This window comes from Narcine bancroftii, chromosome 14 (assembly GCF_036971445.1).
Source record: "Narcine bancroftii isolate sNarBan1 chromosome 14, sNarBan1.hap1, whole genome shotgun sequence".
Taxonomy (NCBI): Eukaryota; Metazoa; Chordata; class Chondrichthyes; order Torpediniformes; family Narcinidae; genus Narcine; species Narcine bancroftii.
This window is the reverse complement of record NC_091482.1, coordinates 15601972-15624544: the sequence shown is the minus strand read 5'-3', so window position 1 is coordinate 15624544 and position 22573 is coordinate 15601972. Positions and strand designations below refer to the sequence as shown.

General features: G+C 40.8%; 2 protein-coding genes across 4 annotated transcripts in view; one reads left to right on the top strand and one right to left on the bottom strand.

The window, feature by feature from the left end:
* The window catches only part of aatf (apoptosis antagonizing transcription factor), a 129461-nt gene extending 116963 nt beyond the window's left edge, over positions 1–12498 (top strand). The window contains exon 12 of the mRNA XM_069911760.1: positions 11176–12498. Coding sequence (XP_069767861.1) covers positions 11176–11233 — 58 coding nt within the window. The 3' untranslated portion in view covers positions 11234–12498. The remainder of the gene's footprint in view (positions 1–11175) is intronic.
* A 6810-nt stretch (positions 12499–19308) lies between these two features.
* Positions 19309–22573, bottom strand: part of acaca (acetyl-CoA carboxylase alpha) — a 266819-nt gene continuing 263554 nt past the window's right edge. For all 3 annotated transcript variants that reach the window (XM_069911758.1, XM_069911757.1, XM_069911759.1), the window contains one exon: positions 19309–22424. In XM_069911758.1, coding sequence (XP_069767859.1) covers positions 22298–22424 — 127 coding nt within the window. In that variant the 3' untranslated portion in view covers positions 19309–22297. The remainder of the gene's footprint in view (positions 22425–22573) is intronic.

The following is a 22573-nucleotide window of genomic DNA, read 5'->3' as shown; positions in this document are numbered from 1 at the left end:
ATTTCCACATTGTGCTGGTCGTTAATTGTACCAAACTGAATATGGGAGGAAGGAGTCGTTCTCCTGTCATTATTTGCATAACAAAATCTGTTAATTGATGTGATTGCAGAATGTGTCTGTAAATATTTTTATGGTCGAATGTTTTTTTTCCCCCACTTTACTATCTAATTTGTTTATCTGTAGTCACCTTCCATCTTCCTCTCTTCAATTTATTGGCTTTTTTCCCGGCTTCTTTGGCCCTGTGCTTGTGCCCCTGTTACTGAAGGATCAGCGGAGTGACCTGCTCTTTAAGCCCTTTCACTGTCCATTTTGGAAGGACTGGTTAAAGTATTTGGGGTTCCGTTGGAGAGTTCCCCATTGCATTGGACAGTCTCTGTTTTCACCTTTCTCTCTCTCTCTGCAGTCCCCACACACCACTTTCTCGTCTTGACAGTCTTTGATCGAGAAGTGCATGGCAATGACAATTGAACTGCCAGCCTTCTGGTTTAATAATTGCGCAATTTAATGATTATTCCACACCACTGCACTGGTCCATGTTAAGTTTCAGAACTTCTGGCTGAGGCACCAGATTTCACAATGTACGATCAGAAATATAATGTATACTGCTTAATATGAATCTGTATCCACCATGAAATACCTTGGTACACTTACCTTTGGTAATGATATTCTAAGAAAACTCTTGGAAGGGGAGGAAACCTGTTACAAATCACTGGCTCAAATCTACTTTTAATATGAAAAATCAAGGAATCATGCTTCATTTTGCATAGCCTTAAGGGAGTGAGAAGTATTAAAATGTACCCTTACCCTAGTGAATTTCAACAGTGACAAGGTTAAACTTGCAGGATTGATGAGTTTCTGTTTCTGCATGGTGTACCTGGCAAAAAAAAAGTGTAGCTACAGAAAGCAGTAGAAAGACAGCTGCAAATGCCGTAATCCATCTCTGTGTACACTCTTTGTGGGATAAGTTGGTTTCTGGATTGAAATCTCTGTCAAGCATTTTTTTATTTTAAAATCGTATTGGTATTTTTATTTTAGTTAATCAAAAAAAGATATTCAAATTGGCTTCATATGAGAAATTGTCATGTAATTGCTTGTGTCCCTCAAGTTTTCAGTCCTGCTGCCCTTTCCCATCCTTTTTCGAAGTGTCATCTGAAAGTGTGTTGGAGATTTACGAACAGTTATCGTTGTAAATTAATTTTATATGCTAAATACGGTCTTGTGTAGTAATTGTCTAATTTATATGTAAATCACAAATCAATTGATGCTACAAAACACAATAGTGTGCTAACAGCAAGGCTGTTAGTAGACCAGAAATTAATCCACCTCTGGAAGTTCCACATTGCTGGGGAAAGCACATTCTTTGTCCTCGTTCTCCCTCCCCCAATTATTTTCCTTTGTAGCACAAGATCTGAGATTCCATCCTCACGTTACCAGATGCCCATATACTGGTAGTTACTGCCAATTAATTGTGAATTTAACACAATGTTGTGATAAAGTTGGGGCAGAAGACTAATGATCTCTATTACTCGTCCCCTGCCAATCTGGCATCTGAGGCCCTTACTACATTTCACACCAGAATTTGGCTCAGACCATGAGGAATTGTTCCATTTATATTAAAAAATGTATGTTGAGGTTAAGCACATCAATTATTTAGTGGTTGGGACTCGGGTTCAATTTTATCTGGACACTAATATTAAAACCTTGTGTAGCTCCTAAATGAATGTCATGGTTTATTTAGGGTTAAGCTTAAAACCAGGTTAGAAAATATCATTTGGAAAGCAATCTTTTTTTTAATTTGGAGATTGTCAACCTAGAGACTTGAACAAGAACCCACATCAAATGAATACTTATGTCCAGACTTAATTCAGCCAGTTTGCCCATCTGTAAAGTCATTCTAATGAAGGAAGTGTCCATCTCTCCTCCATTACATCACTGTGGACCAGAAATGCCGTATTATCAGCCAAGTGTACCATTGATCATGTCCGAGAGGTGAGTATTGGGGTGGTTCATTTAGAAAAAAAAAATCTAATTCATAAAATTCATGCAGGCAATCTGTTAGATTGGGTTACAATATTTCTAGCAAGTTACCAGCAATCTTCTTAAATTGTGTATTCCTTCAAAGTAAGAGATTTCTGTGCTTTTCAAATGTTGTCCTTATTTTGTAGCATTTCACATATTCATCCGCGAGTGGAATCCCTGCAGCAATTTCTGAGCGAAACTTCAAGTTCTGGTTTCTTGCAGGAGTCCTCCTCCTACCTGTTGGCCTTGTGGGTAATCAGTGGAAGGTGCCCCAATTTTAGAATGCATATTGACTATGAATTGAAGAACGGTGATTTAGACAAGGAGTGGGGGGGGGGAACGACATTTGTTTGGATCTGCCGAAGCTCTCCGAGCAAGTGCCATATTTTAGCAGTGGTTAAACCTCCGTGTTCCCTCAGTTTAAGGCATGATTAATAACATCCAGTTACTCGCTCTGCTTCATGTCTTTAAATTGAAATTGTCCCAGTTCCTATTCATTTGATGGACCTTGTTGAAACGAATAGAGTAAAAACATTCCTTTCACTCTGAATGTCGTGGACAAAGGCTACCACCAGATTTGCCTTACTGTACACATTATCAGAACTGTTTTATTTTGTTGGCAACGAAAAGAACTTTAATTTATGCATCACCTTTCATATCCTCAGGATGTCTGAATGTGCTTCACATCCAATGAATTTTTTTTGAAGTTAATCACTCTTATCCTTGGAAATGTGATAACAAATTTGCCTGCAGCCAAGTTCTGGAAGGAGCAAATGAGCTGAAGGAAGCTAGTGGCACTGGTTACGAGAGACTTGCTGGTCATGATGATCTAGGAGAACTATTTTGCTTTTCCTTTTGTTATCTTGGGACCTTTTTATCTCTACAGGAGCACACTGATTTTTGAAGTATCATCCAGTAAGTAAGAACTCCTCCTCGGTTCTGCTCTGGGATATCAGCCCTGATCTCAAGGCCAAGTCAGATTTACTGTACGTACATGACATCGCATACAACCCTGAGATTTTTTTTTTCCCTGCTGGTGAAGCGGAAATGCCACTTATTGGGAATGCAAAAAAAATCTAAACACAATAAAGAAGTGTAAACTGTGCAATAGAGAACCAAAAAAAAAACCAGTAACAAGTAATAGTCCTTAAACAAATTTGATGTTGAGGAGTCTGACGGTGGAGGGGCAGCAGCTGCTTCTGAACCTGTGGCACCTGTACCTGTTTCCTCATGGTAGCAGCGAGAGCAGAGCGTATGGTGGGTGACGTGACGTGATTCCTTGATGATTGCTGCTGCGCTCCGACGGCAGCGTTCCGTCGATGTTGTGGTGCGAACTCATGATCTCCTTCAGGAAACCTGTCCCAAGCGGTGAACACGATTGATCTGTGGGCATGGATCTGAATTTGAAGTTTTTTTTAACTATTCCTCAGGCCATCCAAATAGATAGAAAGACTATTACTAATGACTGAACTCCCTTTGAAAAGCTTATCCTGATGAAAAACGTTCCCCCCCCCCCTGTCTGCACAGGGCAGTTGAGCATTTTTACCACTTTATGCTTTTATTTCCAATTTCCAACATACCGTGTGCATCAGGGGTTTGTGCAGTGTGAGTTCATTGCTCTTCAGGATCAATTTGGATCAGGTTCCACATATTTTCAGCGGAGACCCTCGACCTCCTCCAAACACGAGGATTCCCAAGTCATGAAATCAGACCTTGCAAGAGAAAATAAACTACCTTTAGATTGCCCCCCTAGTCAGAAAGATTTTGATTGATGTGTAAGTGAAGATGACCACTGAGCTGTGCTTTAACTGTGTTTATTATGGGGGTGGCGTTCTGCATAACTGAATGAGTAAAATGGTTGATGCTGAGCGGCCACGTTTTTACAAACTGCTCTAAATGCATTGATCTATCTGAACTGGGATGGGAGAGGGTTCCAAGGACACTGAAGAGTTTGTAATCGTTTCGGAGGTTCGAATCTGGAGCTCGGGCTGCTGGTGGTTTAGACTGAACTCTGTGTGGCTTCGGGGGCTGTCGAAGTGAATCCATTGACACTCGGTGACTCTCTTTTGCTTCTCTTTCTCTGACTGTAGATGAAAACAAATTCCGTACGATATGTATTACAGGACAATAAATTGAATCCCCATTAAATACATTGTGGGCCAGCTTTAGGCAATTGAGTGGATGACAAAAGTTAAATCAGCCAAGCCTGCCATTTCCAGGACTTACTATTTCTGTGCAACCAAATTCTGCTTTTTGCATTGGATCATCTGCACCTAGTCCTTGCTGCAGAATATTGAGGGCATCCAGTATTGAGTGCCGTGCAGCAGGCTACAGCTGCCCCGATAATTCAGCTCGGATTTGATTTTGCTGATCTCAGCAATCCTGCTTGGATTGGAAGAAGGGAAACATGGTGCCAGGATTCCCTCCGAGCTGTGCTCTCCACTAACCTTGACATGCCTCTGAATGGTGTGCAGAACCGTGACTAGTGATATATATCCCGATGTGCTGTCAAGCAGTGTACATCAAGATCAACCATCTGTGCAAAGTAACTTGCGATATTGCCTCAGTGAGGAATCAGTGTCAACAAGAGGAAGAACTTTGAGATTAAGGCTGGGATGATTTAGGACAAAAAAAGGGGAGTTGAAATATTTGAAAATAAATCTGATAGTGAATAAAAGGACATCTCAATTTCAACCAGGAGCCACTTACTACTAAATATCTGAAGGTTGTAGTATGGTTCATTTTGATTGTTTCAGCCACAGGCTTCCTGATGGACCTAAATTAATTTTTAAAAATTTAGACATATAGCACGGTAACAGGGCCCACAAGCCCGTGCGACCCAATTAACCTACAACTCCAGGTATGTTTTGAACGGTGGGAAGAAACCAGATCACCTGGATGAAACCATTGCAGATGCAGGGAGAACATACAGTCTCCTTAGAGACAGTGTGGGATCGGAACCTGCTGCCCCAAAAAGTCTGATTTTATTCAGTAGGGGTATCAGGTGCACATGTCAGAGTTTCTATGAGAAACTATTTGAGTGATATCATTGATCTCTTGTTTTTGTGTGTTAAAGTCAGGACCTTGTATGAGAACAAGTAGTCAAGAATAAGCCTCCGTGTGGACTTGTGTAAAATTTTAAATGGACAAGTGTAATCAAAATCTGGCCTCACTTTCAATTCCTTTCACTTGAACCTAAAATACACAAATTTAAATCTATCTTTTGCCACTGACTGGTCTGTCTGAATTCCTCTCATTTGTAGCTTTGAGCATGTTAATAGTAAGATAATCAATTTGGTCTCCTCCCTTGAAGGACGTGGCTGAAAAGGATATGCCCCTGGAAACTACACGATAGTTTTCATACATGATAGCCAAGCAGGGTACGTTTTGAACGATTGTTAAACGTGGGTTGAGAAGGTCACTAGGGCATGTCAGTAATTTTGCTTTTGAAAAAAATTGAAAACAAGTATTGTTAATAATGACTTTGCAAAGTTTGGTTTTCATTTTTGCAGAAGCTTTTCATATCTGTGATGGTCAGTCTCTCATTTGCATCAGCTGTGGTTGTCCGATCGTCCGAATCTTTGTAATCTTACAGTATGTCAAGTTGGAAAATTCAAGGATTGCTTCAGTTCTGGATTGTATTTTTTGCTTATTTTAAGAGGTAATTCATCTGAAGCGATCTTAATTTGTGGCAATGTGATTTAGTTGAAGATCCAGTCAGGCCCTTTTATGATTAGCAGTTCTGCTACAGTTTTTCATAAAAGAATTTAGCTTTGCATTTTGGTTTATTTCAGAGCATAGGCAATTAATGTCAGCTACTGACAGGAGATTATTTTTCCCTTATTACCATCCCCATGAGAAGTAATCTGGTTTGTTCTGTTGAATATTATGAAGGGAAGTTGACCCTAATTAAGATTGTGTGTCTTCTCAAAGCCCACTTAGTGATCATGTTGGTTTTCTTGTACCCAGCCATGCTGTGCTGGTAAAGGCAGAAGCTGCACACAGGACATGCTGACAACGCTTGTTTCTAGCTTGGTGTCGCAAGTGCAACTTTACAGTTTTGACGACATCTATCATATTTTCATGACCTCAATACACAGCAGGGAAGGCGGTGTAAATGTAATAGTTTTCCTGAAAGGATATGTTGTTTCGACCTGTTGGTTGTGAAATGACTGTGTTAGCCCCCAAACTTTTTTCATGGTTCTGAATTGGCAAATAAGTTGTTCTCAGGAGAATGTGAACTAGTTCTCATCGAGTCATCAGTTGTGGAGAGGGCCAAGAACTTCAAATTCCTGGGCGTCGTCATCTCAGGGACTGTCCTGGAACTGTCGTGTCGATGCAATCACAACAAAGGCTCACCAGAAGCTTTACTTTGTGAGGTGTTTGCATTGAAGAAGCTAAAAAAGACTTCTACAAGTGTAGCGTGGATTCTCTCTTGTTGCATCACTGTCTGGTACGGAGATGCAAACGCTTAGGACACGAAAAAATCCAGAGGTTTGTTTATTTGTTTTGCAACATCACGGGCAGCAAATCTTCACTCCATTGAAGACATCTACGAGATGTCTTAAGAAAGCAATCTTTATCCTTAGGGACCCCCACCACCCAGGCCATGCCCTCTTCACTCTGCTACCATCGGGGGAAAAGGTACAGGAGGGAAGCCTAAAGACGAGCACTCACCGACACAAGGACAGCTTCTTCCCCGCTGCCATCAGGTTCCTGAATGGTCAATGAACCACAGACACTGCCTCGCTTTGACATTTTATTTTCCTTGCAGAATTTGAATTTATTTTGTAAGGAAGTTTATATAAATGTTTGCCCTGTGAAGCTGCTGCAAAGCAATGAATTTTGTGGCATGTTCATGACAATAAATTCTGATTCTAAGCTTCCACGTACTGGTTTAAAGTTGAAGGGGGAGGCAGCACAGGTCCACCTATTGCCTAACTTTTCAGCAATAGGCTGCTAGCTAGCTGTGATTCCACATCGATTGTCTGATGGAGAATCACCAGCTGTTTGAGTGTCTGTTTCCTTGTGTTCTGGGCTTCTGTGTCCACACACTGCAGTCTGGAAGACAGAATGCACTGCGTTTCGATTCTTTTGCAGGTGTTTCTCTTTATTCCACTCAGTAGGTTTATTAACAATATTTTAAAGTGATTTTATTTATTATAATAACGTTAAAAAGTGTGGATGGGTGAGGATGTTGTGACAGATCAAGCCAAGACGCCAGGATGTTGAAGGCACAAACATAGTGGATAGGAATTGTAGTTTTAAATATTGTTGGAATATTTTCAGTGCATAACAAAGATGCTCTGAGGCTCTGTATTGATAAATATTATTGTATAGAAAGCAGGCCATGCCAAGTTTTTAAGGGTGAGCTCAATTAATCGTTCACGTCTCTCATTGTCCCATCCCATTTAACTATTCATCTTTTGGATGTTGTTATTGATTTAGTTTTCACTTCCTTTTCAGGCAGGGTGTTGCAAGGCAAAGGTTCCCCCAAGTAGCTCTGGATTTGCATTTCATCCGTGCAAATTAATCTCTTCTGGTTAACAGCAGTGTCCCCATTGAAACAATTCTTGATTTTGAACATGATCCAAGGAGAACCATCCTATCTTTCTGAAATTGGCGGTTCAACGAACCAGATCAAAATAGCTTTTTTTTTTGGCCATTCACACTGGGCCAGTGTTAACCGGTTCTCGGCACCCTTTCACACTCAATACCCAGCATCCCAGAGCAAAGGGCCACCTATCTTCCAGCGGTGGCGTGCTGCGTACCCTCTGTCCCTTTCCCACTGGGCTAACCGGTAGGCAGATTCAAAACCTCCCGAGGTGGATGCCTGCGTTCTGGTTCTTGAGAACGTTAACTGGTAGATTGGTGGCTAATTACTGGGTTAAAGTTCCAGAGTGAATTTAGTCCCTGCATTAGCTGAACTATGTCATTGTAAATCACTTTTGTGGGCCTTAAGTCCTTCCCAGAATACAGGGCACCAAACTCCAGTTGAATTCTGAATAGCATTTTATCAAGGATTTCTTTGCTGCTGTGAATACTCTTAATAAGAGCAAGAATGAGAATGCTTTATTAACGATCATTCATTAAAAATGAAGAACTGGAAACAGAAATTCCCATCGTGTGAACACGTCTCTTTGGGAAATCTATTTCCCTTCAATAGCTCAGGGGCAAAAGCAGAATGTACAGTGAAGGTGGAGATCAGCAAATTGTATTTAAACTGAAGCTCCAATAATCTGTAAGAACGAGTTTACATTGTGGTGATTTCGTCTATCTATTTGAAAGCCTTATTTAAATTTTAGCCAACTTTTGTTAATATTTGAAGCTAAATTTTAACTTGGCCTGAAAGTCAGATGAGCTTTGCACCCTGGTTGCCACCATTCTTGAACAGACTTCCTGGTCAATCGGACACAGGATGTTCCTTCAGTCCCCAGAAGCTGTGTTTCTGCTCCTGGAATATCCCCTGGGGTTATCACGGTGGCCTGGAGCTAACTCACTCGCAGCATCTGGTGGCATGATGACGAGGCCTGGTCGTCAAAATGTCCAATCCCCAGAAGGTTAACTTGCAGGTTGTGAGTCGGCAGTGAGATTAGTAAGAGCGTCAACGGATGTGGGGAGAAGGCAAGAGAATGGGTTGAAAGGAAAAATGCATCAGCCACAATTGAAATGGCAGAGCCAAGTTGCTGGGCCAAATAACCCAATTCTGCTCCCATGTCTTTTTGCCTTATTATATTTTCATTTTTGTATTATCGTAAATTATACAAATGTGCAATCCAAGGGAAACAACCCCATCTGTCACGTGTGCAGGATATCTCCATTACTGAAAATTCAGACAACAGTCATAGAGTTCAGCCGAGATAATCAGGGCAAAATGGATATTTAAGTAGCAGATCCATTTTGCTAACTGACCTGTAATTTCCTGTCTTTCGTTGCTCCCTTTCTGAAGATTGGAGTGACGTTTGTGATTTTTTTCAGTCCTGACTCTTTTGACCTGGTATTGTAATGTATTGAATCAGTAGCTCTGGTGAGCTTGGACAAGCATACAAAGATCTTTTCAATGAGATATTTGCTCCCCACTTTGGGTTATTCAGAGCTCTGGGTTGGGGGAAGTTCAGACCTTATATTTGAAATTTTTTTGTCAAGCTTGTAACATTGTAAAATTACAATGTCACTGAATCTTGCAATTTTGGCTAAAGCATTTTGCCTGCTAACATTTGTCTACTGCCCACGAAAGTGGGCTGTTCTTTGTGCACAGCTAGTAGAGCTGCTGCCTTTTAATACCAGCAACCCAGATTCGGATTTGATCTCCCACGTTGTCTGCGTAGACCTTGCATGTTCTCGCTGTGGCTCCTGGTTACCCCATTGAACCTGCATTCTGCAGACATCTGGGTTAGTAAGTTGGCTACTGTAAAATGTCCTATACAGGTAGTCCCTAACTTAAGACCTATGTGACTTATGGCCATCCGTACATACGACGGAGAAAAGAGAAAAAATAGTAAATATAAAAAAAATTGCTTTTGGGGCAGTGGTAAGTTGAGGGCTACATGTGGAACCTTAGAACATTACAGCAAAGGCCATTGGGCCCTTCTAATCTGTGCCAAACTATTTTTCTGCCTAGTCCCACTGACCTGCACCCAGTCCATAGCCCTCCACATCTTTCCCATCCATGTACCTATCCAAATTCTTCTTAAATATTAAAAATGAGCTTGCATTCACACTCCCACCATTCTCTGTGTGAACAAGTTCCACCTTGTATCCCCCTAAACCTTTCCCCTTTAACCGATGTCCTCTGGTTTATATCTCACCTACCCTCTGTGGAAAAGGCCTACTCGGTTACTCTGACTGTCCCCCTCATAATTTTATCTATCTAATCTCCCCTTATTCTTCTGTGCTCCAGGGAATAAAGACCTAAGCTGTTCCCTGTAACTCAGTTCCTGAAGTCTGGGCAACATCCTAGTATATCTTCTCTGCACTCTTTTCAATATGATATATCTGTAAGGGGTAGAATCTGCAGGGAGGATAAAAATGGAATTAATGTGGGATTGGCTACAAAATCAATAGACCGAAAGCGACGGCGCAGGTTGACAGCATGGTGATGAAGGTGTTTGGCCTACTCGTGTCTTTATTGGTCAGGGCATTGGTTGAGAACATCACGTTTCAGCTTTTGGTGAAGGTTCATTTAGAGTAGCATGTGCAGTTCTGGTCACCAAAGGATGTAATTAAGCTGGAAAGCATGCAGGTAAGATTCGTGAGGGTGTACTGGAACTGGAGGTCTTGAATTTCAAGGCAAGGCTGGATCGACTGTTACTATTTTCCCTGGAGTAATAGTGACCTGACAGAGGTGTTTAAAAACATAAGGGGGCATAGAAAAGCTGAATGGTCAGTCTTTTCCCCAGAATAAGGGAGTCTGAAATTAGAGGGCATAGATTTAGCGTGAGAGGAGGGGAACCTTCCTCATTCAGAATATGGTGGGTATTTGACCTCAGTGGTAGAGGTCAAACTGGCTTCCTTTTAATGGAAAGGTTAACACAAGTGTCCTTCTCTACATTGGAGAGACTGGGCGCAGATTGAAAGATCACTTTGCTGAGCACCATTCGCTCCAGAGACCTCCCAGTAGCCAACTATTTCAGTTCTGTGTCATACTCCCATACTCGCATGTCTGTTATGGCCTTGTGTACTGTCCCAACAAGACCACCTGCATATTGGAGGAACACCACCTAATTTTCCGTCTGGGCACTCTCCAGCCAGATGGCATTAACGTCGACTTTTCCGGTTTCTCCTAACCTGCTCTCCTCTTGCCCCTTCCAGTTCTCCTCCCTCCCTCCTCCACCTATCACTTCCCCCCACTTTTGCTCTTTTTGCTTGGATGCCTGCTGACATCTTTCCATACCTGAATGAAGGGCTCGAGCCCAAAACGTTGCTATATAAAGGACACTGTTTGACCTGCTGAGCTTTTCCTTCTCCATCATTGTGTATTTTTACTTCAACCACAGTGTCAAAAAATTTTTGTGTTTTATTTCTTAGCATTTGTTTTCCTGGTTCCATTTTTGAAAGCGTTTTTTTAAAAATTTGAGATATTCACAGGGCTGCCTTCAGATAGTCTTGCAGTTGAGAATTGTTCTAAATGTAATATTTTTCTTCTATTTCTTCCAGGAATGAACTCTTCAGATCATTGTTTGGAAGTGTCAAGCAGGCTGAGAAAGAGCAGTGATGGTCTCTGCTTGGATCCTTTGATTTTTGTCATTCATTGAGGCAGGAGAAAAAATGTGAACACTTGATTATTGTGGGCTCTCTGCACCCCCTTCAAATTGTACTGTGGCTTATAACCACTTCAATAATGTTTGATGATTTGAAAATGTTTGATCACGTTTATTTTGAAGACCTACATCACGGTTACAGACATTTCAGCCCATGAGTCCGTGGTGCCTAATTTACACCCAGTTACCCTACATTCCTGGTACGTTTTGAATGGTTTTGTTCCATCACTGTAAGAAATCACCATTTCTCCAAACCCAGATCACGTAGGTCTGTCTTTTCCTCAAATGAAAGTCAAACTGGATACAAATGAACTTCTGTACAATATATGTGCTTGTATATAAGCACCTATATCTAATGTATAGGTTGTGGGTACCACATCCTATTTCAACTGCTTCAAACCGGTGTTTACTGAGTTTTCACACTTTCCCTTGGAATTATAGGATGCTGGTTCTCAGAGCAATCCCATTTTCCCCACTGTCAACTTCACCTTGAATCTCCTACCATTCCTGACACTAGAAAATAGGTGCAGGAGTAGGCCATTTGGCCCTTCAAGCCTACATCGCCATTCAATATGATCATGGCTGATCAGTACCCGGTTCCTGCCTTCTCCCCATACCCCCTGATTTCCTTGGCCACAAGGGCCAAATCTAACCTACTCTTAAATATTGACAAGGAACCGGCCTCAACTACGTTCTGTGACAAAGAATTCCACAGATCCACCACCCTCTGAGAGAAGAAATTTTTCCTCATCTCAGTTCTAAAAAAAAAATTCCCCCTTATCCTTAAACCGTGACCCTGGTTCTAGTTTTTCCCCAGCCAGCTGGTTCTTGGGATGTGGGAAGAAACCAGAGCTTCGGACACAAACCCGCTTGCCGCTGATGTTGGCAGAAGGCAGGGTGAAGTTCTGGCCTGGGTTTCTCGTAATTGCCTTGACCACTTGATGGAATAATTTACTGAAGAAGCCATTTGAGAGACTGGTCTGAGACCTTGTACGATGGCGGTACTGAATCTGCAGACATCCCAGCACCAAGAACAGAAGTGATGGCAGGTTTGGAACTTCATTTACCAGGGTTGTGCCTATGTTCCTGGATTATACTTACAGATTGATGTTTCACTTTTAATAACCTATTCCTGAAGGCCTATGAAAAATATTATTTTTAATTTCATTTCATCAATAAAATTCTATGTCAGCAATAAAAGTTAACCATGCAGAATTTATACTTTGATTCATTGTGTTTTACGAATGGCACTTCTGTGTGCGAAGTGCTCCTGTATGCTGCTTTCCCATTCTCGGTGGTTTGGAGGTATGGCAATAATGAACAGATGGGCACAAGCAACAGGTCGTAAGTTTGGAAGTTGTTGAAGATGCATGTGTTAATTTATTGATTTAGTTGAGCTTTACAACGAGCAACGGTTGGCTATAATTGTTTTTAATTATCAATAATGTTCAACCTTGCAAAGAAAATCCCTTCACTCTCAACCAAAACCTGAAATGTTCAAGTCCCAATTCTAAGATTTGCTCGCAAAAGACTGTGATGGGAAATGCATTTTTAAGCTGTTTTTTTTTTTGAGCAAGGTATTTAACCAAGATAGTCTTTGCCATTTAGCAGATGTTTATTCTAATGCACTTTTCAGTGGGCTTGTGTGATCAGTGGGTATTTAATGGGATGGATAATGCCATTGATGTACCTTGAGAAGCCTCGCCTGCCACTTTAATTGGCCATCCCACTCTGACCTTGCCGCTGCAACATCCTGCATTGTTACGACACGGAACAGTATCAGCTTGACAAACAAATTCCACCTTTTGTCTGTAGGAATGAACTATCTTTGTTTGCCTGCCACCATTTTTTTTTCCCTTCACTTTTCTTCTGGCCTGACCAGCTGAGGGGTCCCAGGATTTTGATTTTTTTTTAAAAAAGGTTTCAGGTTTCCGGCATCTGCAACTTTAAAATTCTCACCTGCTGCCTCCTGGCCTCCAGGGTAGTGATAATGTGGGGAGTTAAACACAAAGTCTGCAGATGCTGGGGTCGAGTACAATATTCAAACGGTGCATAAATTCAGCAGGTCATTCAGTATCAGCCTGGGCTGTTCACCAGGTAAGTGATGTGGGGAGCATGCCTTGAAGGGCTGAGTTCCTTCTCTGTGAAGTGGGATGTGTTCAAAATCAGGAACTATGTACTCACTCGAATTCAGAAGAATGAGAGGAGATCTTATAGAAACAGATAAAATTATGAAAGGGAAAGATAAGATAGAAGTAGGAAAACGGTTTTCACTGGTAGAACTAGGGGGCCCAGCCTCAGGATTCAGGGGAGTAGATTTAAGATGGAGTTGAATGGAAAAACTTTTTTTCCCCCAGAGAGGCGGTTGAGGTGACTTCATTAAACGTATTTAAGGTTCAGTTAGATAGATTTTTACATAAAAAAGGAATTGAAGGATATGGGGAAAAGGCAGTTGGGTGGAGTTGAGTCCATGATCAGATCAGCCATGATCTCATCGAATGGCAGAGCAGGCTCGACGGGCCAGATTCCGACTCCTGCCCCACTAAAATTGTTTTAAACATCTTTCTGATAATTTTCCCCTTTTGTTTTTGTCAAGTATCTGAATTGCCTACAGTACTACACAAAATGTTCAGCACATCAAAAGCAGAGGTACTCAACTTTCCAGGCAAGTACTTCTCTTCATTCTGTGACCAAATGATTAAACAATGTGGAGTTTGTCTGCTTTCTCAATGACGGGTTCATCACAATCTCTAAAAGTGAAGGGAAAAGGTGAATAACTTTTGCTTTTATATATGCAGATCACCCTTCCTGCCAAAAAGTTGTTTTTTTTAAAAAAAAAAGTTGGTCTTGTAATGTCAGAGATGTGGCGTTTAATTTGCATTACTCCTGAATAATGATTTGGTGTTAATTGTGGTTTATCAGAAAATGTTTGGACAGTGGCTCTCTGTTTTTCTATTATTGTAATCTCATGAAGTGCAAGGAAAAGAATGATGTGTGATGGGCTTTTCGGGAAAAAAAAATAGGGGTTGGAGCCATAAACATTTGCTTTAAAAGGTTTGACAACCCATGATTATTGCTGAGAAGATGGTGGGCAACTATTGACCATTCTTTAAACACCAATCAAATCTATCAAAATGTGAAGCTGTTATTACAACATTTAGACAGAGTCTCTAAGCTGAGAGATGTACTACTTTGGACAATTGTTAGATTCGATTATTCCAGCAGAGATGTTTTTACCAAAAATAAATTGCTTAACAATAATTTTGGATTTAAGCACATTGAGAGAGAAGCAAAACTTACAGAACTTATAGTCTCATTCATTGCCGATATGTAAAAGATAGTTTTAATCATTTTAACGCTGGAGTCTGTATTAATGGGACTTCAAGTGGTTGCAGATTTGGACAGTGAAGGAAATATACTTTGGAAATTAAACCAAACAGCTACTTGTGTCATGTTATCGCATCCTTCAATGTCCCACAGCACTTCACAGGCAATAACTTGTGTCGAGGCATGCATTTGTTGTTAATATGTAAACATATGCAGGCAATTTGCATGCAGCGAGATCTCACACCCTGCAGATGAATAAATCAGCAGGTAATCTGTTTGCAGGAGATCTCATTGCCTTGTCAAATAACAGGTCCACAGTTTACAATCCCATCCAAACTCAGTCACCTTTGGTCACTGCCTGAGGCAGATGAGGTAACAGATGCCCACCATTGCATTTGTCTTGACATTGAAACTGTAAAAACCTATAAAATGGGAACAAAGTAGCTATTTATTACCTGAGAGCAAGAACACATTCACCCCACCATCTCCAGCATGTTGGTTGAGCCTTAATTTTGTTTGCGAATGATCTTGTAGCAAAATTCTAAGTTCTGTTTGCTATATAGCCACCTTTCTGTAAAAGTTTAGGTTGGGGCATCCAGCAGATGAGAAGTATTCAATCCTGCTTGTTTTAACCTCCCACCTTGGCTTCTCCTGACCCCCTACCAAGACCCAGTTCCCATCCCCATCCCTTTGCACCTTGCACCCTCTTTGTTTCACCCCCACTTCTTTTCTATCTCCCCAATTCCCTCGTCCTTGTGTCCATTCCTGGGATGGACAAGGATAGTAAATCACCTATGATGGAATGGCCTAATTCTGCTTCATTGTCTCATCGTGACATTGCTTATCTTCAGTAAGAACCCTTCAAACTCTTTTCTGTCAAAGGCATATCTAATTCCTCTTGACTTCCCCTTTTCAGTTGCGCTAGAGCCCCCAAGAAGAGATCTGTAACAGAAATTATTCCATTAGGCAGAGACAGATTGGATTCAGGTCATGGTTAACCAATTTACTGGAGATGTTTTGAGGAGGCAGCAAGAGCAGTGGATCAAGGGGACTAGGTGGATACTTGAATATCCAGAAGGTATCTGCAGAAAAGACTTGTCCATAAGGATGCATGGAGTTGGGGGTAATGTATAAATAGGATAGTGGATTGGTTAACCAGAACAAGGCAGAGAGTTGGGATAAATGGGAGTATTTCTTGGTAATCAATGGTGAGTCAGAGTTCCATCAGGGTCAGGGCCGGGCCCACAACTGTTCAGAATATGTATAAATGATTTGGAGGAGGGGAGTAAGAGTAGCCTGATGAAACAACATTTTGAGTCGGAAAGCAAATTGTGCAGAAGGCATAGACTTTGCAGCGAGAGAGGTTGAGTGAATGGGCACATGGCAAGCTTTGAAAACCTTCCTCATTGTCCATGACACCACCAATCTTAGTTTCATCTGCATACACCACCCTATCATCCAGATCAGTAATATATATGATAAACAACAATGGACCCAGAACCGATCCCTGAGGCCCTCCACTAGTCACCGACCTCCAATTTGACAAATAATTTTCCACCACTACTCTCTGGCATTTCCCATCCAACCATTATTGAATCCATTTCACTACTTCAACATTAATACCTAACTAACATCTTATGTGGAACTTTGTCAAAGGCTTTACTAAACTCCATATAGACAACATCCACAGCTTTCCCTGTCAACCTTAGTAACTTCCTCATAAAATTCTCTAAGATTTGTTAAGTACAAAACCATGTTCACTACTCCTAATCAGTTCTCTGTCTATCCAAATAATTGTCTATTCCATCCCTAAGAACACTCTCCATTAATTTACCTGCTACTGACATTAGACTCACAGGCCTATTATTATCTGGTTTACTTTTAGAACCTTTTTTTAAACAGTGGAACAACATGAGCTACCCGCCAATCCTCCGGCACTTCCCTCATGGCTAATGACATTTAAAAAAACTTCTGTCAGGGCCCCGCTATTTCTACACTAACCTCCCTCAAGGTCCAAGGGAATATCTTTTCAGGACCCGGAGATTTATCTAACTTTGTTCTTTTTAAAATAACCAGTAATCTGTATATTTTCCATCACCTCACTACTAATTTTCTTCACCTGACTTCCTTAGTGAATACTGAAGAAAAAAAAACATTTAAAATTTCCCCCATTTCCTCACATAACCTACCCCTCTGAACCTCAAGGGGTCAATTTTAATGTACCTGAAGAAACCCTTTGGATTGATTTTGACCTTGCTTGCCAAAGCAGCTTCATATCTCCCTTTAACCTTTTTCAATTTAAGTTTTTTTTGCACTCTATATTCCTCAAGCACCTCATTTATTCCCTGCCGTCTCTACCTTTTGTAAACATCCCTCTTCCTCTGAATCAAATTCCCAGTATCCCTTGAAAACCAAGGCTCCCTCTATTTTCTAACCTTTCCTTTAATCCTCACAGAGGGACACACCAACTCTGTACTCGCAAAATTTCCCCTTTGAATACTCTCCATTTATCTGTTACATCCTTCCCTGAAAATAAATTATCCCACACCTTCTCAATCCTTTAACATCTCCTCAAAATTAGCCTTGTTCCAATCAAGAATCTCAACCTTAGGCCCAGCCCAAAACTAATTGTATTACGATCACCAGACCCAATGTGTTCCCCAGCACAAACCTCCGTCACTGGACCTATCTCACTCCCTAATAGGAGATCCAATACAGCCCCTTCTCTAGTTGGTTCTTCTATGTATTGATTTTGAAAACTTTCCTGAACACATTTGACAAACTCCAACCCATCCAGGCCTTTTACAGTATGGGCATCCTAGCCAATGTGTGGAAAGTTAAAATCTCCTATAATCACCACCTTATGTTTACTACACATATATATGCTCCTCTAATTCCATCTGTCCATGGGGGGGGGGGGTGTCCCTATAATACATCCCCATTAGTGTTTTCATGCCTTTCCCATTCCTTACTTCACCCAAATAACCTCACAGGATGAGTCCTCCAATCTACATAGTACCGCTGTAATGTTTTCTCCAACAAGCACCACGACTCCTCCACCTTTTACTACCCCCTGTTCCATCATGCCTAAAGCCTCCGACTGCTATTTGTGTTTGTCACACCCTCATCCTTGTTCTTCACCACTTCTGCCAGCTTCCTGTCTTCCCTTCCCTCCAGAAAACCTAAACAACTCATACCAGAGGTGAAGCAGAGGTTTCCCAGGTACTTCCTCCAAACCCATCGTGTTGCATTCAGTACTTATGACTGTGTGGCCTCGCTTAGATTAGCAAGACCATTCTGTATTTTGTTGAGCACTGTGACCATTTTGAGCTTCTGATTGCAATCCCCCACCAATTTGTTTATCTTTGGCCTCCTCCACTACCAGGATGAGGCCAAACACCAACTAATGGACCAGCACTGTACAGGCTATAGGCCAATGGCATGAATGTAGAGCTTTCCAGTTTCCAACCCTCTGCTCCCATTTTGTTACTCAGACTACCCCATCCCTCAGCCTGGCTCCATCTGCCTATCATCCCTCTGTTAGCCCCGAAGGGTGATAGGGAGCGGGGAGATGGGTACTATCACGGACCAGTACCCGTCTTCCTAGTTCCTATCACCTCTTTAGTATTGGATGTTCCCCTTCTATATCCTGATGGAGGGTTTCAACTCACAGCATCAGGTGAACCATTGCTTTCACAGCTGTGGGCTGACCATGAGTTTTTCGACATACAGTACTGTAATAGGCCAATTCGGCCTTACGAGTCTGTGCGATATAAAAGTTCATCCAGCAGTTTGTTTCTTTGCTTCAGTTTCCACCATGTCTGCATTACAATTGTATCATTCAGGCAAAATGTTCCTCCTTGTCTTTGAATCGTGGAAATCTGGCTCTTTTGATACTTTCTAAACCAGCTCTCTTCTGCTCCTTTCAGCTGGAGTCCTCAGCCCTGTTATAGATGGATGCAATTTTAGCGGCCATGTCACCTGCCAAGTCTTTGGGATGTGGAGGAAATTGGAGCACCGGGGGAAACACAAGCAGTCACAGAGAGATTGGGCAAATGCCCATTCTTAAAATAAAATCTACTCCAAGATCTTCACTTGAATTACCAGTGAATTATTCTGGTTCAACATCACTTCATTGCGAGTCCAAAGGATGAGGCTGGATGATCAGTTTAAGGAGCTACGTGACTATTGTAGTGTAATTAATGCAATCCAAGGTAGGAATTGTGAAGTTTTTAAAAAAAAATCAAATTTAATATAAGACTGAACTCTGTGGAGAGCGTAATTGCAAAATGCAAACAAACTCTTAACATGCTACAAGGCTGGGTACTTAAAGGGTTACATTTGGATTTCCAATTTAGGACCCATTTGCTGTATGTTGTGATGTATTTTTTTTTCACCAAAGAGAAATTCTACATTTAAACAACTTCATTTCCAAGTGCAGCACTAATTAGCTGCAGAATTAGTGAAGCTGAGTACCCCCATAGACTGAAAAAACCTCGAGGGAGGCTTCTGGATAGAGAATGTCGCATTTCCAATTATTTTGTTGAATTGCTAATTCAGTTATTGCACCAAGTCTAATTGTGATGGGTATTGGTGTGCAATTCAATTTGTTTTAAATATTTGTGGGACAGTCTGATTGGTAATGAATCTGACCTATCCTTGTGGCCTAGATGAAGAATCCGACAACACAAACTGCAAAGACTCCATTTAATTTTTTTTTAATTTTGATCTTTTCCATACTCTCGAGATTAAAGAAGTTACAAAAGCCTTAAATTAGAAAACATTACTACTTTGATCCTCAGCTTTGAGAGTACACGATTCTTTCTATGCTGTTATGCAACTAATTTCCTTGTGTCTTCAGTCCCTGTCAAGTGCCTTCACAATCAAAGTTTAGAGTTGTTCTAAAAACCAAATTTGTTCTCTCTACCTTTATGTTGCAGACTTTTATTCAGATATATTTATCATTGTGGTCAATGGCACCTCCCCTATCTTGGCTATTCGTGTTCGTGAATATCCAATAGGATCATTGGTTAGCATTTTCCAAATCCCAACACTGAGGCCTGGATGAACTGCTGCTTGTAGACTGCAGAGTCACAGCCCTCTTCTGCTTTCGTCACGTGTCTATGAAAACTGCAGCAATTCCGTGGGGACAAGGTAGGATGAGTATCGTGAGTCAAACTCGGAGCAAGACCTGCAGAGAAACGTGCTGGCTTGTGTCAGCTACCCAATGGAGGGTTTTCACAAGATAAATATATAGGTTGTACATCAACTTCCACAGTGAATTCTCACTAAAGTTCATTCCCTTCAATTCTCCCAGATGTGGGCAAACATTTCAACTCTGTGGACACCATATGTTTCAACACTTGCAAAATTCAGAGCACGCCAATTCAATAAAATGGTCCAGGGGTGAAGAACCCCCCCACCAAATTCTGAAATACAAACTTGGGAATACTTTTTAAATCAAAGTGAAATGGAGGGTAGGAGTAGTGGAACAGGAAAAAAATTAACAGAAAAATAACATTAGATTTGCCTGAGCCCTAAGTAGTGGCTGGCCCTCACACATTCATTCTGCTTGATAGAACTAAACTGCACAGTAACACGAATACAACATGGTATTAGATGGAGTAGTTAATGCTGCGAACAAAAGAATTCCTGTGGTAGTGTTTGGAGCAGTATCTCCTTAACATCCCTTTTATTAATGCACACCTAACAAGTTTGGGCTCATTATTTAATTAATGTTCTATTAACAATTGCATTTTAGAAGTAACATTTTACTATTTCTACAATGCAATCAATTGTGGCTTGAATATTCTGTGCCTAATTTGGAAGCTGATGTGGTTTCACGCATGGGGAAGATTCCTTATGGAAAAGTTGGGGAATGGCCTGATATCTACTTTTAATACTGTTGAATAAAACAGCAAATTTGGAATATAGAATTTCTGAGAAAATAATTTTGTTCGCAAGATCTGAACTACTTCATCTTCACAAGAATTTCACCCCCATTTTACCCACCTTGGCATCTGATCTATTATCGGCAGAAACCAGAAGTCAATTCTACTAGACAGTATGTGCTTTAACACACAGGTTGAAAATATAAGCATTATCACAACGAATTCAAAACTCAAACCGAACTGTGGTCATTATAACTTACACCACTGGATGGCAATTTTTGGATATGGAAACTCGCGCTCCAATCCTGTGGAGTATTTTCCTTCCACTGTAGTTGGGATATTGTCTGAGGAAGTTATCACTTCCCTTTAAACAGTAGGTAGTTTTTCCAGAATCACAGCAGCAGTACTTTATCACAATTGAGATTGGAAAAAAAATGTCACTTACTCCTGCTATGGATTGGATGAAATCAGTCTTGCCACCAGTGCTGTGAAATAAAGGCAGGCAAGGAGAAGTCATTTTGCATTTGCTCCACGAGAGCAGCTTTTCCCAGACACAGCCCAGCTGACTCGTACAGCAAGCCTGATCACTAAAACTACTATGTCATACCTGAAGGGAGCAACCCCTGCTGGATAGGAGGAACGATGGGCTTTAAAAATGATCGATAATGAAAAAGGTCCAACGCAAATACCACAAGCTGTACTGCCATCAATAACATTTCTATAAAGTTAATCAGGACCTTACTATGAGCCAAAGCAGAAGACACTCTGCTTTTATCAAAGTTCTAATATATTTATAAAATATAATAATTAATCATTTCCAAAGCCCAAGCAAAAATCGTTGGGTTTTACTAAAAAGAAAGATCTCTGTAAAATAGGCAATTAATTACAAAGTTGTCTAGTTAAACTGTTTGCAGTTAAGTTACAGGAATGGATGTTACAGGTGTCAAACAAATGCCCCATGAATATTTCTGTCATAGCGTGATACAGCATGAAGACATGCCCTTTGGCCAGAGTCCATGCTGACCTTCAATCACCCAGTTACATTAATCTGGGAGGATTTTCTATGAATGACAACTTAACCTTCTCTTCATTTGGTTCTACTCCAAATTGCATTCAGAAAAGATCCCCCATTTATGTGCAATACATTCAAAGCAACCTAAAATGGACAGTGTAATAAAGCTTCAAGTGAACAAAAAGATACTTTACTCTTCAGTCTGAACTATTGTCTATTCTGCAGTAACTCTAAATACTTGTAAGTTCAGAACCTGTCCTTGACACTGAGTGTATAGATTCATCTACCTCATCCTAGTTCCTGTTTACCTTCGACTCTGCTGTAACCATACTGCACGGAGAATGATTAAAAAGAGCGACCACAGTTAACCAGTGCTGCAAACCATAACGTACTGCTTATCCTTTGTGAGCTAAACATTTTTATACCTGAAAATGAACTGAGTGGTTTAGTATACAGATCTGATTACTGGCAGTATGATTCAGCCTTTATCTTTACGGCATATTCAGTCAGTACCTTTCACAAGGGCCTTGAGAGCTGAGAATGCAATGCAGTGCTAAGAATACAGATATTTATATCACATTATGATCTAAATCTGGTTAAATTAAATCTATTCTCATTTTGCATTTCAGATACAAATTAAAAATGGTCTAAAATTTCAACAATAGGCTAGTGTCCATATCTCCGTGCTTGGGTTTCTACTTTCCATAATTTTGAACATTCTTGCCTGTTGTAACAGAAAAGTAGATGCAGTCCCTTCAGTCCACTGCAGAATCCAGTCTGTGTATTCTCTATGTTGAAGCAGGGGCGTCCATCGTTGATAGAATGCGCACAATCTCAGCCCTCTGAGTAGGGGAGATGTGTTGAGTCATGTGGACAATAGAATCCATGGCAACTTCAGGATTGGCCTGTACCAGACTGCAAAGATGGGGAAATCAAACCATTATTTCTGCAGTCTTAATTAATCATCTTCCAAATAACAGCATTACAACATTTGATCACGTGTTGGAGAAGAATATTTCATAAATCTATTACAACTAAATCAAATGAATAATTTCTCCATGATA